The sequence below is a fragment of the Pholis gunnellus genome, assembly GCF_910591455.1.
Source record: "Pholis gunnellus genome assembly, chromosome: 23".
Taxonomy (NCBI): domain Eukaryota; kingdom Metazoa; phylum Chordata; class Actinopteri; order Perciformes; family Pholidae; genus Pholis; species Pholis gunnellus.
Genome location: NC_136550.1, coordinates 14,474,884 through 14,489,944, shown reverse-complemented (window position 1 = coordinate 14,489,944; position 15,061 = coordinate 14,474,884). Strand labels below are relative to the sequence as shown.

The following is a 15,061-nucleotide window of genomic DNA, read 5'->3' as shown; positions in this document are numbered from 1 at the left end:
TTAAATTAGCATTATTGGTAAAAACAGAAGTAAAACAGACATTTATATAAAATGATGAGTTAAGAAACAGAAAATGCTGATTTGAGATTAATTAAATGATGTACAGTAAGTGAATATCAATATATGTATCAGATGCAAAAACAAGTAAAAATAAAAAAACATTTGAGGCTTTGAATTTTATATATTTGAAAACAGCAGCATCATCAGCATATAAACTGAATTTTAAAGAATCCATGGTCAAAAATAACGAAAAAACTATGGAACACTTGAAATCAGCTTGGAAGTACGACCTAGGTACAGAGATTACAGAGGAGCAGTGGGAAACAGCCTTAGGACAGATTTATAACACCTCAGTGTGTGCAAGACATGTGATAATGCACTGTTTACATTGATCTAAACCAGAGGTCTTCAACAGGGGGTCCGCGACCCCTAAGGGGTCCGCAGGGGGTCCGCGAAATTTTTGGTTGATTAGACAATTTTAATTTTAATTTCCCCAAACATGAATGTGTCCATTATTGTAATAGTTCAGTATTGTATGCAAGATAACAGGTATGTTTATTCATGGCAGTGGCACTAATAGGCCATCACTCATTTTTCATTTCCATATTTATGTTTAAAATAAAAACGTCTATTTGAACAGCTTGTGTGCATGATTGTCATGCAATTGACAGACAATGTTGATATTGGCATTGGTATCAGCTGAAGGTATGTTTATGAATGTCAGTGGCACGGCCCCCCTACTCACTGTACCTTCACATGTTTAAAATAACAACATGAATATATCAACCTGTGTATTATTTGAATAGCTTAGTATTGAATGCACAGTAAAGAGGTATGTTTATACATGGCACTAGGCCCAGTTTAATATAAAACACAATGTTATACAATATATATAGTCGGGGGTCCCTGCTCCCTCTCTCTATCAGTTTGGGGGTCCTTGGCCTGAAAGCTCAGTAGAATATTCCCAGATATAGATCCCTCATGTGAACGTTGTAGGCTGGCACCGGCAACACTAGGTCATATGTTCTGGAGTTGCCCGAGGATATCAAACTATTGGAGCAATATCTTTTAGACCTCATCACAATTTTTACACAGACCTATAGACTTGGATCCCTTGTAGGCAGTTCTAGGAATTATCGACTCTAAAAGAGTAAGAAATGGTGGAGAACACAATATGATTTCATGTGTTAGCCTGCTGGCACCAAGATTGATTTTAATCAATTGGAAATGGAGAACTGCACCAACACAATTAAATTTAATGAGGCATGTTATGAAACACTTGGAGCTAGAGAAAATTAAATTCTCTCTGAAAAAACAAGAGAAATTCAACAAAATTTGTCAACCTTTTGTAGACTATTTTAATAATATAAAACTTCCTGACCAGAGTAGAGAGGATCAAACAGTAAATACAGAAATTCATATATATATATATATATATATATATATATATATATATATATATATATATATATATATATATATATACACATCGATGTATATGTTTATGCATTTTGAATATTGGATGGATACAAGCAACTTAGTAGGTCACAAAAAGTCACAGACTTGATAAAGGTGTCACATTTGATGTTTATCAAGTTTATATTGCATATACTTGGACATGTACATGTTTAGAATGTATTTATTTATTTTATTTTGTCTTTTATTTGAATCTCCCCCTCCATGATGTTTGATGTCTGTATGGAAGTGCGTGTGGATGTGTGAGAGGATTTGTAAGTTTGAAAAATATGTAAATAAATAAAAATAGGAAAAGCAATGGCCCTAAAATAGATCCTTGTGGTACACCCCTCTCATCGTGTACATTAAAACCCCATAAAGAAGAAAGCGACATGCATCATGTTGACTCTGTCTCTCTGCCAGGAGCATTTCTCGTGCATGTTTTGATAGTGGATGTCTGCTGTGATCCAGTGTTAGAGGGTTTACTGACGTCCTAAATTCTCCCAGTTTGACTATTGTGTCATTAGGATTTAAAGGTGTGTCAAACTAGACTCATTCCTCTGTGGAAACACTGTGGTAAACACAAAGTGAGTATGAGGTCAGAATGCCAACACAGTCTGAGGCTTCAGTTCTCTGTCAGAAAATGTCACACTTCTATTACGATCATTTCTGGAACAATATGTCATCCAACAAAAGTCGTTATGCTGACCGGCCTAATGTTAACTCAGCAACTTTTGACAGAGACTAAAACGAGGAAGCGCACTTTTTTAAAATGTAATTTATTGGATTACAGAAGCTCACCATAATTAGAGACATAGACTCCTCCTCAGGTTCTGCTTAGTTCAGTGAACCAGTAGCTCACACTAGTCCAGCCCCTACCCATCATAGTACAGTATGTTAGGATTCTTCAGTCTTAACCGCACAGTCTGACTGCTGTTCACCGTTTCATTCTCTGGCTTGTCCTCGGCTCTTCTTCCACTATTACCTCAGGTTCTTCTTGAGGCTGTCTCTCCTCTTTCTGGGTCTCAGGTTCTGGGCCGTGGTGGTGGGCTGACTCTGTGTCAGCCGCCCCCTGCAGCTCTCGGGGCCCAGCGTCCAGGCGGAACAGAGTGGGGACCCGACCCAGGATGGGATTGTTCTCCTGGAGGCCGGAGATCCACTGGTTGAGGACGGCCTGTTCGCCCCGGCTGGTCATACACATGGCGAAGACCGGACCCTCGTCCACTGGATACAAGACACACAACAGCTGCATTACACACTCAGTGGGAGGTTTCCCGTGCTTTCATTCTCACCAGGAATAATCACGGAAATCTATTTGACTGCTTCGGTGTCTTACGGTCTTCCACGTCGAAGTTCTCCTCGTCCCCGAGGTCACGGTCCAAATCCAGTTCAAGCTGCAGAGGATAGTCCAAACACCTCTCTGGATCAAAGGGCTCCTCGACCTGTTGGGGGGGAGGGGGACGACGACACACAGCTTCAGTAAGATCAGGAGCACAGGATTCCTAGATGACACCCAATCTATTTCCATCGGAGGAGAGGAGGGTTTTCCTACCTTCTCGTCGGGCGGTGTGGGGTCAGCCCTGAGGACGTAGTAGTACACACACTTCTTCCTCAGCCACAGAGGGAAGGGGCCCTCGACAAACACCGGCCTGCTCGGGTTGTGCTTCTCCAGCAGCTCTACCTGGCTGGGGCTCTGGATACCTGGTGTCAACACAGGAAGGAAAGAAAACAAAGACAATGAGCAAAAGTCTGGATATATATTTCTAGGTCTGACCCCACCATTGTACTAAAAATAATCCAGTTTCCTGGTTTGTTACTGTCGTTTCTCTGGTTTCCTTTTCAGTTAGGCTAAAAAAACACTTACAGCAATCATTACTCAAAGAAGACAATATCTGACATATTTCTGTAATGTCACAGAGCAGTATACACGATTTGAATCCCAGACTTCTTCTTGTATCCACTTACTAAACCACGCTGGTACACATTTAATGTGAGTCAAACAAACAGCTTCCGTACCTACTATATGTGGCTGTGTGACCTGCTCTCCACTCTCTGTAACGTCTGTACAGGGCAGCTAAAGGGAAGAGCAAAAAAAACATTTTTGGTTGGCAAAGACAGAAAGAAAAAGTGTTTACAACAAAGTAGAGCAGTTGGTTATGTTCTGCTGCTTGTTGTGTTTGAACTGCAGAGAGCTGAACATTACGTTACTGAACATTATGTGGGAGGTTCTAGAAAGAGATGATACATTTAAAAGAAATCAATGCAATATTGCACATTAACTAGACAACTTGGGAGTTTAACCAACAAAGCAAAGAAATAAAAAAATGTATAATCTTTCCATGCAATTTGGAACAGTGAGGTATGGTTAAAAGCTCTGGAAAAAGTCAGTAAGTGGACCTTGAGTTACGGTTGCAGCTGAAAGCTCCAGAAAAAAAAGCTAGTAAGTGGACCTTTAGCTAAGGTTGCATTTGCTGAAACTGTGCAAAGCCTATGTAAAATGTTTTTTTCTTTCTTCTATTTGGTCATAAATGAACTCCATTTCCCATCAGCCCCAGACCATCATTGATTAAAGGTCACCAGCTTGATGGACTGAGACCAGTTGAGTAGTGAACTATAAAAACGGACAGGGAATAACAAAAAGCTGGATGTTTTTCAGACAGAAAAGATTACAGTGCTTGAAAAATTACAGAAGAATATAGAATGAAAAACTACAGCTCCCATGAAGTTGTTCATGACAGCTGTAGTTTTTGTATGCTAACAAATTAATTGTTTGAATTACTGGTGGTTAAAAATCATGGGTTCGAAAATCAGAGTTAACCTCAAAATAACTTTTTTCAGAACGAACAATAAAGACATCCTCAATGAGAGACTGCATTTAGTTACAGGAGCTAGTTTAGCACAGGCTAGCACACAGGCTAACACGTAGCTCTCTGTTTGTGAATTTAAAGGAGCGTTTCAACATTTTGAGTGAGATGAATGGATGGATATCAACCTCCTGTGTGTGTATTTCAGTCCCTATAGAGATGGAATCAGGCTGTAGTTAGCTTAGCTTAGCCTGATCAAGCTTCAATCCATCTACCAACACCATATATTGTTGGTTTAACCTGTAAGTAAACATTTGTAATGATAACAAATGTTTAAAATAAGGGTAGTTGTAAACTGCAACTATTTCTTGAGTCGTGTCACCACAGTGCAGTTGTTGGGTTTGAGTCCATCGTGTCTGTACAAAGACCAAAACCTGTGCCCACCAACTGTATCTAGCAAATCACGCTATATAACTGGAGTCAGGCCTAGCTTTAAGCTAAGCTAACTCCAGCTCTGTACTTTACACACAGACATGAGATCAATACCCATCTGACCATCTCGCTCTCTGAGAGAAAGTAAACCGGCTTATTTCACCAATCCGATGCGTACAGTTGTACCTGGTGGACGGTGACTTTAGCGTCCCGGTCGTTAGCGATGCGGGTCAGGCTGAAGCGAGCCAGGTCCACTGGGTCTTCAGGCAGCTGCTGGGGTACGGGGAAGGGGTTTATGTGCTTGAATTTGGGGAACCAGTACATGATGCGCTGGTACTTCCTCATGGGGTGGCCCTTCTCTCCAAAGATCTGGACCAGCAGGACTTTGGTCTCCATGTTGGGCATGATACCTGAAAACACAATCATTTAGACTGACAGATGCTGCTGCATTATGTCAAACGTATTCCAAATCTATTCCAGGGATTCCACGAGCAGGCTGTTTACAGACACCCACCATAGTTCTCCATCTGCTCCAGTAACTGCACTCCACACTCCTGCTGCCGGGGGTAGTGGTTGAACATCTGCTGGATATAGTTCCTGGGCACAAACACCTCTTTGGGGAAAACATCCAGCAGCCTGTTGTAGACCACCAGGTCTCTCTCCACGCCAAACTCCGGCATCTTCTTCAGAGCGGCGTAGATGAACTCCACGTGACCCCGCCGCCTCACGTCCCTCTTGATGAAGACGTCCACCACTTTGTTGAACGTGGCCTTGGTTTTGACCTCTTTGGCTACCCGCTCAAACAGGTCGTCGTGGACCACCAAGGACTTGTCCCTTTTCTTGTCGTCCTCGTCGATGAACTCCGCGGGTACAGGTCGACCCTTGGCATGCCATGGGCTGCCGTGGAAACCTCTCAACGTCTACAATTGGTTGTCAAGAAGAAAAAAGGCTGGGATTTTATTGTGATTAGTGCCGCTTGGTGGGTTGAATGCATCCAGAATTGAAAACTCATCGTTGAGGAAAGGTCAGAGTCATTCTTACGTGCTTTTTCGGTCTTTGATTATAACGCGAACATCCTGAAATGACCAATATTTTTGCATTTGGCCCCAACAGTGGAGATTAAAGTTTACCTGGTGCGGGGTGCTGGTGGGCTGACTGGAGGACGCTGACTGGAGCAGAGCGCCATACTGAGCTGCAGACCTGGCTGACTGGCCAACCAGTCTCAGACACTGCAGCTGGAGCAGGCAGCGGGCACACTTCATGGTAGAGCCATCACACGGACGTCCAGGGAACAGAACTGCAGAGGGACAATGCCCATGACACGCCAGCATTCAGATAGCTGAACATTCACAAATCTGCTCTCAAGGCATTCTATTCTACTACAATAGTGACAACACCCAGAACCATGGGTTTTGTTGTGATTCTGACCGAAGAGCAGTTTAATGTTTACTATAATACATTATTTTGAATGCACTTGTTTTTAGTGACTCTGCTTTATTCATAAAGGTTCTTCAGTCAGCTTCTGTTGCCAAGAAAACATTAAGCGGACATATTTTTGTAATAACATTTGCATAAAAGAGGGGGTGATTAGGGCAAAGCGTCAGCCAAGTTATCCGTATGACCTGATATTCTATAATACATGACTGGTGTTCATTTTACACTAACAGATTTAGGCTAGCTCTTCATCCCTTGTTCAATACTCACCATTTAAACTGACGAACGTACGAAGAAATGAAGTCTCCTTCAGAAATCAACCTCCCGTGGACGCCTCCATGATGTAAAGCCGGCTGAACTTCCTGGTCCTACATAGATTCGCTTCCCCCCAAATAACAGACACATTAGCGCCAACAATTGTTCCGCCACCCCTGTTCTGCACATAGACTGTATGCTTTTGTACAGTAGACACACGTTTTGGGGTATTGAATTCTGTTATATATTCCTCTAAGATAGACAGTCATAAAGGTATTTGGGCTCCTATTTTGGTAAATGATATTTAGTGGCACATAACAATGTGCGCTAGGCTTTTAAAACAAAATGTATTTAAACAAAGGCGTTACAAGTAAAAGCTAACGTTAAATAAAAAACAGAATGCATATTTATTACCGTATTTTGGGTCGTAACTAATGCGTTACACGGTTTTGCACTACACAACCCCACCGAGAGGTGGCAACAAATGGCTACCAAACAAATACAGTCTCCCAGCTTTTATTTGACAGGCGCTGATGTGTAGCCTGAACATGTTGTGTTGCAAGTTTTATCCCGTCTTCCTCTGGTACTCTACATCTACTGAGAGTGGAGACAATAACTATTGGAGGTAGTTCATAGAGGACACTTTTGACATTAATAACGCATCTTTCATCGGTGCCTTCCCGCGACTAGTATTAAGCTAGCCATAATGAGAAAAGTAACTTCCGGTGGACACGTTCGATACCTCAGTTAGCGAGGTGTTTTGTTGTTTTAATTCGTTATCTTATTTACTTTTATCCACGTAATTATATACTCTTACGCATTATTAACGGGATTTAGGAATGTGTTTTAGTCATTTTTGTATTCATTAATAAACAATAGCCCTTTATTTGCAGGAAAACTGCCCACGTTTCCGGTGTTCTTGTTGCTCAACCTGACGCTTTGACACAGGTCTCCAGAGTGTGACTTCTGACACTCCTCTCAGCATGGAAAACCCACCTCAGTCCAGGCTTTACCTCTGAATAAAGTTCACACAAGTTACACTTCGTATTATGGATTCCTCTACAAACAGCTTGGGTGAGTGAAGCAAAGAAAAACGTCTCGTGTGTTGTTTAGCGGTTTTTACTGACAACAGCGTTGTGGAAACTTGACTGACTGAGAGTTCGGATATCGCTCACATGGTTATGGAGGCAACACTTTGGCAAAATAATACAAAATTGGCCATAATTGTTGTTTTGCTGTTCGGCACGTCGGGAGACATGGCTTGTAGCATTTTACAGTACTGTAACGTGTTCAGGCTCGTTCAGCTGTGCATTTTACTACTTACTAATAAGCTTTTAATGTAATAAATAAAGTTGCACAGCTCTCTCGCAGTGCTTCCTGCCGCATTCCTTGATATATTTCGGTGGGAGAGGAGGATAGTGGGAAAAACAGGCGCGCTGCTTCAAAAGGTTGACATTCTAAGGTCTTTTTATTTTATTCAGCTGTAATTATACCGTCAAGCAACGCCATGTAAAATATTCATCTTTCAAATAGTGATGTAGGCACTTAATGTCTCGATGCAAGCTGTGTTTCAAAATGACAGCAGCACTTGTGTAACGTTAGGTGTGTGGGTGTGTGGGAGCTGAAGTGTTTGGTAAACAGCTGCAGTAGTTCCATATCCTGCTGCTCGCTAGTTTCAGTTTTAGCGCGTGATGGTTTTAAGCATTCTATTCAAACAGCTGTTTTTATTTCGGCATGCAGGGTCAAGATGAATGTGAGAATTGACTGTAACATTTTAAAGTTTTCTGTTTATCATCTGCCTTGCTCTGTGGTGACTAATGTGAATTGTCAGAAGAGTTAGTTAACTTTATGAAACATTTAGCTTTGTTAAAATGAAGGTTTTATTAAATGAAGCTGTGCACTGCTCATAGCTGAATGAGGTCCTGGCTGTGTTTCCAGCAGCCACATCAACAGGCCAAGCAGAGCTGCAGGGGATCAAAGAAAACTGCTGTGTATACACACACATGTGTATATACAATGTTTAGCACTGTATATGATATTGTATCAGGCTTTCCTTCTTTATGCACAAGCAGTTCGAATTTGAATGACAAATGAGCAAGTTTTTCTCAAAGTCGAGTTTGCTTTATGCAAGCAAGCCACAAACCTCAGGGTGTTTCAGAAGCTCCACCTGCTCTGATCCCCCACAATGCCGTCTGTTTTCAAGGAGCTCTCACACTGTTGCACAATGCTGACTTTTGTTGCACATCTGTGGGCCCTGCTGTCCCACCTTATGCGCCGGTGTTGTGTTTGCTTGTCTTGTAAATGGGGGGGGGGGGGGGGGGGGGCGGCGAGGCCCAGGGGAACAGTAAAGATCAGGTGGAGACGCTCGCCAGCGTCTGTGGCAATGCTGCTGGAGGGAACTGACGAGTAAAAGCCAGTGTAGAGGCTGCCACTCTGCTGGATGAAGATGTCTGCCTTTTAATAGTGACGGTCTTGCACTGACGCTTCATAATGAAGCTGATTTAGTAACTGACAAGCTGTGGTACAGTAACATGCAGCCCTGTTGTACAGCTGCTCCTTCTCTGTGTCTCACCGTCAGCTGACCGGCTCTCACCGTAGTATCACGGGTCAGATGACGACTCATTGCTGTAGTCTGTGATGCTCTGATAACGAGAAGATACCAATAGACGATACGCTTCTCCACCCAAAGCTTGTATGATGACATGCAGGCTTTTCAAAACAAAAGCATTTACGTAGGGCTGGGTGATCCAGCTGAAATCAATGGCGCAATGTTAATAAAGATATCTTTATCAATACAGAAGCAGTATGCAGAATTACATATAGAACACTCTGATTGATAGATCAATCAATATCTGCAGTGAAAATGATTGTCAGCGTACATGTTTATGCTCTGTGAAGCTAATATCAGCTCATACTCATACGATGTTTCTATGCTGCTGCAGCTGTAGTAGTACTAGTAATAGTCCATACATATTTTAAGTAATTTAGATATTATATTAACTATTATTCACCAATTATGATGACTGAGAAATGTGTGTCAGCATCTTCAGGTCTCTGGACGGTCGGTGGTGGCCTGTACTGGACGTAGATATAGTACATATAGAGCGTGAGGGGAGGTGGAGCAGAAGGCAAAGTTCATCTGAATTAACCGTGACCTTCAACAGGTGCACCCGTCATCTGCTGTGCATTCACTGTAAATGCAGTTTATTAGCTCACCGCCTGACCGTATAGCAACCCGAGTGACACTGACGGTTCACTCGCTGTGACTCTTCTTTACTCAGAAGTTACAGTGTGGCCGAAGACGTATTCCTCCTCGGACAGCTAATTCCTCACATACATAATTGAGTACATGATGAGCAGCGTCCCATTTCCACAATACATAGTTTACAGTATCTGTATCTAGTAGTTGTTAGAGCTTAGTTAGTGTGAGAAACCAGTGGATGCTGGTTTATGGTTGGATGAAATGATGCAATGTTTGTGCCAGATGTCAATCAGACTGCAGCTCTGGAATGCTACGGTCAGTCACACTTCACTGAGAGTGAATGAGATGTTTTTCTAAGTTTAAAAAAAAAAGTTTTCTATTGTTTCACAGCCAACTGCAGCTTGAGCGAGTAGCTTCTCTGTATGTCTTTGTGCATTGCATTGTGGGACAGCACTGTCCATCAGCTGCTCGCTCAAAAAGCAGGTGGATTTAACAGGTTTCTCACCTTGTTGTAACTGGCAGCAATGATGATACAAACTTAGGAAAATGAGAACCAAGTTTTATTGAAACAGATTTATCCTTTCATGATTTCCTTTTTCTCCGTCAATAACAACTGCATTTGGGACAGAGAGCAAGTTGTGCAGAGATCAGCAGGAAGTTGCATCAGCAGATGGCAGCTCGTTTTTCCCAGGATGTCGTAATGCGGCCTCTTTTCTGCAGTCTGGAGGAAGAAGCTTCTTCTTGGTTCTGACACAAATGCGTTAGATTCACACTTGTTTTGGTTCCTGTTTCTTTGATTAGTTAGATGTGAAATTCCTGATTTGAAACAAAATTCTGCCAATTGTAGACCCTTTTCACTGAAAAGATTTCTACTGCTAAACAATTCAAAGTGATTCCCAGCCCTCGTCTCTTTGCACGACGTTCCGTTTGAGCTGCCACCAAAACATCGGAGAGAACAAAAAAACCAACTCATGGTGGATTTAAGCTCAGTCCCTGAAGATACATGCTCTCTGGTTATTAACTCAGTAACTAAACCCCAGTGAGATCATGGCGCTGCACAGATTTATCTTCCATCAACAGTCAACGGACGAGCTCGCTCTTTTGTTATCTACATGCAGAGCATGCAGAGCATGTGTGGTCTTGCATCATGTTTGTTTCTGCTTCAGCCAGATATGACAGTCAGATGTGCACCAGTGTGTTGACCCGCTGCCAGCGCTGTGAGCGCATGTACCGTCTCCTCTGGCTCTCTGACAGTTATTTTTAGATGCTTTTATCCTCTGAGACAGTGGTTAGTGATTTAACAGGCTCACCACAGAGGCCGTCTCTCTACTGGAGGAGTCGATTAAGAAGCTTGACGGCTCCAAGTGAGGAAAAGGTTTAGTGCAGTTAAAAAAGGGGTTTGGCGAGAAATGGGAATCGATGTTTAGGGTTTTACGTTTCACAGAAACCTTTTCCTTAAAGTCCAGGTGAATATTTATTCATCTATTTTCTTTGGATTTTGATATCCAAATCTTCTCTTCTTGTAAAAGTAAAAGATGACGTCCGCTTACGTAAGCTAGCACCAACCAATAGTGTCATGACATCCAGCCGTCACTAAATCTGGGAGGTGTGTGTGGGGCCGCATGGTGCTACGTTCTAAGCCCGCCCACTTTGTAGCGGTTCAATCTAATGCAAAGATTTTGACACAGGGCGGGTGGGAAGCTCCAACAGCTGTTACTTGTGAGCCTGACCTTTGACCTCTGAAACACCACAACTGTTAAACTTAAATAAAAATACAACTCACCTTCTCTCCTAGCTCTGTTTTTGTCGTCGATAGTTCTCAGTGGGTTCCTCTCTTTGAGCAACACTTTAGTAGTAGAAAAATGCCCTTTACTAAAATAACTTTCCAGTTAAATCTTTTAACCAACATCGGTCCTAATCAGAACTAAGTATTGACTCATTTTCAGAATTTAAAATGGTAATTTGTACGTAATGCCACTGTTGTCTTTATGAAAAAAAGAGATGAAAATGTAACTATTTTCTTCAAACTAAATGCTGGGAGGATTGTTTTTCACTGGTCAGGTCAACAATACTGATTTTGACACATTTTCATTTTTTGAGCAGTTTCAGAAAAAGGACTCTTTCAACAGTCAATAAATAGCATGTATTTGCCTCATAGGGCAAACAGGAGAAAACGTCTGCTGGGAATTAGTAAACACTACAGTCTAGAAGCCGTGGCTTTAGACTGAAGGCCTGGTCTGATAGAATGTGTGATCTGATGCTGTTATGTCCTCTGAACTCCAAGCTGTTTTAGGGCGTTTTTTGCTCCGGTCACATTTCACTCTGTGGACATTTTAGTCCTGCACCTCAAACATGTCTTTTGTGCAGTATAACACAGTTACGATGTCATAAATGAAAAAAGAAAAGTTGCATATCTTTGATAATTTATTTTGCAAAAATTGCAAAACAATGGAATCTATATATTCAACATTTCTCCGTGTGACCACAAGTGTTATCAATGTTGGGTAAAATGAGGCTCCTCGTTCTGTGTACCTTGAAGCGTCTCCTCTCTGCGCTGTGCTCAGCCTGCAGTTCAGTCAAAGCTCCACTCAATGTCTGTCTGGTGACTGTTGGTCTCAGCCAAGTCAATCATGGCTTCCTAGTTGTGCTGAGGATCTTAGAATGTATTGCTTTTTACAGAATCTGATTAAAGCAAAGGGTTCATTCGGCCGAGATTTTAAATAAAATGTATACGTAATAAAGTTTTTGATGAAATATCAAAATATTAAGATTCGTTTTGGTTGCTTTTTCTGACGTAAGCGATCGTTGCACATGATGTGTTCAAGGACAGATGGAAATCTGACGATAATGATTGGATTTTGGGCTTCAGAGCATTAAGGGTCCGAGTGTCTGTATTTTGGCTACATAGTTTATTATATACTAGACTTATTATAGGAGCTGAGGTTGAACTTCCAAATGTTTACTGATGCTTAACACAGTCAATACATTAATATATTCTGCACAATCCAGCCATGCAAGTAGTGCAGTTACAGTGCAGCGGGGGGGGGGGGGGGGGGGGAGTGTTTCCCAGATATGATGCTGCTCTCTGTTTCACTTCTCAGATGGAACCTCAGATTGTAGTGCAGGGGCGTACAGGATGTTGAGCGGAGACAAGGCGTCACGATCAAAGACGAGAGCACGGAGCAGCGAGCGGCGTCTGGAGGTGGTTGAGGTCATTATGTAGAGAGGGTGGGTGGGTGGACACTGTGAGAATGTGTTTCATGTGAGTGTCACACAACTGCTGCAGGAGATGCATTTCAAGACCGATGCTGATATTTTAGCTCACGTTGCATGCAAATAAAGGCTGTATCTTTCATTTGTGGGACTCTGATGTGGAGAAGATGCATGAACCCAAATAACAAACAGATTTAATTGGATAAAAAGGCAAACTGGAGGGCCTGCTAGGCTAACTATATCTGCTGCATCCGCTCTATATCTGGCTCTAATCAAGCTGGACGAAAAGGGAAGTTTTTGAAAACTCGTGCATCAACCCGTTGGCCAAAGACTGTATCTTTGCACAGAGACTGAACAAAAGACCCATCAGTCCCAGAGTGTGTGGCTGTGCAGCTGTCAGGCAGCCAACCTCCCACAAGGCCTGGAATGACCTTTCAGAAAAGTGAAAATCAAATAGAGGATTTGTACTCCCAGCTTTGGAATCAAATCTGTTTTTCTTGTTCAGGATCATTGGGTACTTGTGGCTTCTCACATGAGTAACACCAAACTCTCTGAGGCCTCACACAGTCTTCTAGGAGTTGTGATTCACCAGCAAAATATGTATTTTGATTAATTGATCTGATTCATTTCCCTTCATAACCAGAACCATGAATTCATTATTTAATTTGACGTTTGTCCATTCCACACCTGAAGTGCTTATTGAGCAAAGAAGATGCAATAAGAGTGTCTTGTCTACCATGTTTGATTTGCATGCATGCATCATTTCCTGTCACTTCTTCTGCATGCTGGTACTTTCTGGGCAGGAATGTCGGACGCCTTCAGTGGAAACGAGCACATAGAGAGGCATTTAGAGGACCTGCAAACAAACCAGAAAAGTGTGGCTGTATGTGCCTTTGTCACAGTCAAAGTTGACACGGTAGTTCGACCGTGAAGTCTGAATATTAATCAGAATTGTTGCTGTAAATTTAATATGGATCAAATTCCTGCTTCCCCTGCCAACCAGCGATGAGTCACCCGCAGTCTTGGCTTGTAACTGAAAAACTGAAAAACCAGAAGCTCAAAGTAGAGCGGGAAAGCAGTCATAGATGCTGCTGTGCTCCCATGGTGTCTGTTAATGTGTGTGTTCCACTTGATTTAGACCAGTGTTGTCTTCTGATCTGATGGCCAATCATTCATTTGAACAGTATAATTGAAAAACCAGAGACGGATTGTTTATTGGAAGACCTTTTCTCTGAAGAACACTCTGTCTGTATTCATTTGGTATGGTTTGTCCAACTGTTACATCTATTTTCTACAAATGTTTTTACCAATTACAGACATCTAAATTCTGTATTTGTTTTGAGTTGGGTGGATGTTTGTTCTTTCCTTCATTAATATGCAGCTACATTATGGTGTTAGTAGACCTATAGCAACACAGTCTGACAGTCAGTCTGAAATGAATAGTAATCAGCCAGAGCGTCGTATTTATAGCTGTATATTAAAAGGACTGTCACTCACTGTGACTGTCCTAGAATGCACTTCCAAAAGATGAGACATCCTACATAGTAGGGAGACGCTATTTTAATTTGGCCATTTGAGTGTTGGCCCTTTGAAAAACACTTATTGTATTATTGTATTTAACTGTCCCATCACCACTGCTACTACCAGTAAAACCAGACAATAAAACACTCTGTTCATCTAGTCCATGTATGAAACCAGCCTGCTAAGTATAGGATCCCACTACCAAGTAGAGTTCCTGTGGACACTCTTTTTCAGCAGGAGTGGGTGTGGTGCCACCAAACTGCCAGTCATGGCCTCGCCATAAATACAACATGGACTCTGTAAAAAATAGTTTCTCCCAAGATAGACTGCAAGGAAACGATACTCACAGGCATTTCTTATATGCTATGTGTTGTATTCTTGAAGGTGCATATTTATAAGCAGTGCGGTATTTATATGTGGTGAACAGGAGTTGCAGATGGACCGTAGCTGGTTGCGGACGGTTAATGTTTTTTTCCCCTGTGAGCAAATTCAGTAATAAATGGTGCGCCTTTGGAGGGAAAGCTTCCACTTCCTGTTTGGTGTCCCTTCCTGTAGAGAACAGAGCAGATGTAGATGGTGTGATAGTGCCCAGATATTTCAGTGAGTCATGGTAAGAAACATGTCACATGGGGGACTCTGTGTGAGTCCCTCAAAGCTGGAGGAGCCTGGGCTTCTTGATATGTCTGCAACTTATAGACCGGCAGCCTACTCGGAAGAAACTTGCACTTTCTTTACTGTCCACCAG

At 42.1% G+C, this 15,061-nt stretch overlaps 2 protein-coding genes across 2 annotated transcripts in view; one reads left to right on the top strand and one right to left on the bottom strand.

Annotated features, from left to right (window-relative positions):
- Positions 1 to 2,283: 2,283 nt before the first annotated feature.
- ecsit (ECSIT signaling integrator) lies at positions 2,284 to 6,466 on the bottom strand. The gene is made up of 8 exons (XM_079184994.1): positions 6,396 to 6,466; positions 5,822 to 5,988; positions 5,206 to 5,611; positions 4,878 to 5,101; positions 3,472 to 3,529; positions 3,008 to 3,156; positions 2,792 to 2,897; positions 2,284 to 2,679 (listed from the first exon to the last, which is right to left on the bottom strand). Exons 2-8 carry the CDS (start codon positions 5,951 to 5,953, stop codon positions 2,393 to 2,395), a joined length of 1,362 nt encoding a protein of 453 aa, XP_079041120.1. The 5' UTR covers positions 5,954 to 5,988; positions 6,396 to 6,466; the 3' UTR covers positions 2,284 to 2,392.
- Positions 6,467 to 7,343: 877 nt separating this feature from the next.
- Positions 7,344 to 15,061, top strand: part of eml3 (EMAP like 3) — a 40,742-nt gene continuing 33,024 nt past the window's right edge. Inside the window, exon 1 of the mRNA XM_079184861.1 lies at positions 7,344 to 7,454. Within this exon, the coding sequence (XP_079040987.1) occupies positions 7,430 to 7,454 (25 nt within the window). The 5' untranslated portion in view covers positions 7,344 to 7,429. The remainder of the gene's footprint in view (positions 7,455 to 15,061) is intronic.

Bases quoted from the DNA above. Each gene is read 5' to 3' on its own strand.
- ecsit (XM_079184994.1), bottom strand. From the start codon at position 5,953: ATGAAGTGTGCCCGCTGCCTGCTCCAGCTGCAGTGTCTGAGACTGGTT. The intron at 3,530-4,877 runs GTACAACTGTAC...TCTTCCCTTTAG, and splicing joins CTAAAGTCACCGTCCACCAG to CTGCCCTGTACAGACGTTAC. The intron at 2,680-2,791 runs GTAAGACACCGA...TCTTGTATCCAG, and splicing joins GAACTTCGACGTGGAAGACC to TGGACGAGGGTCCGGTCTTC.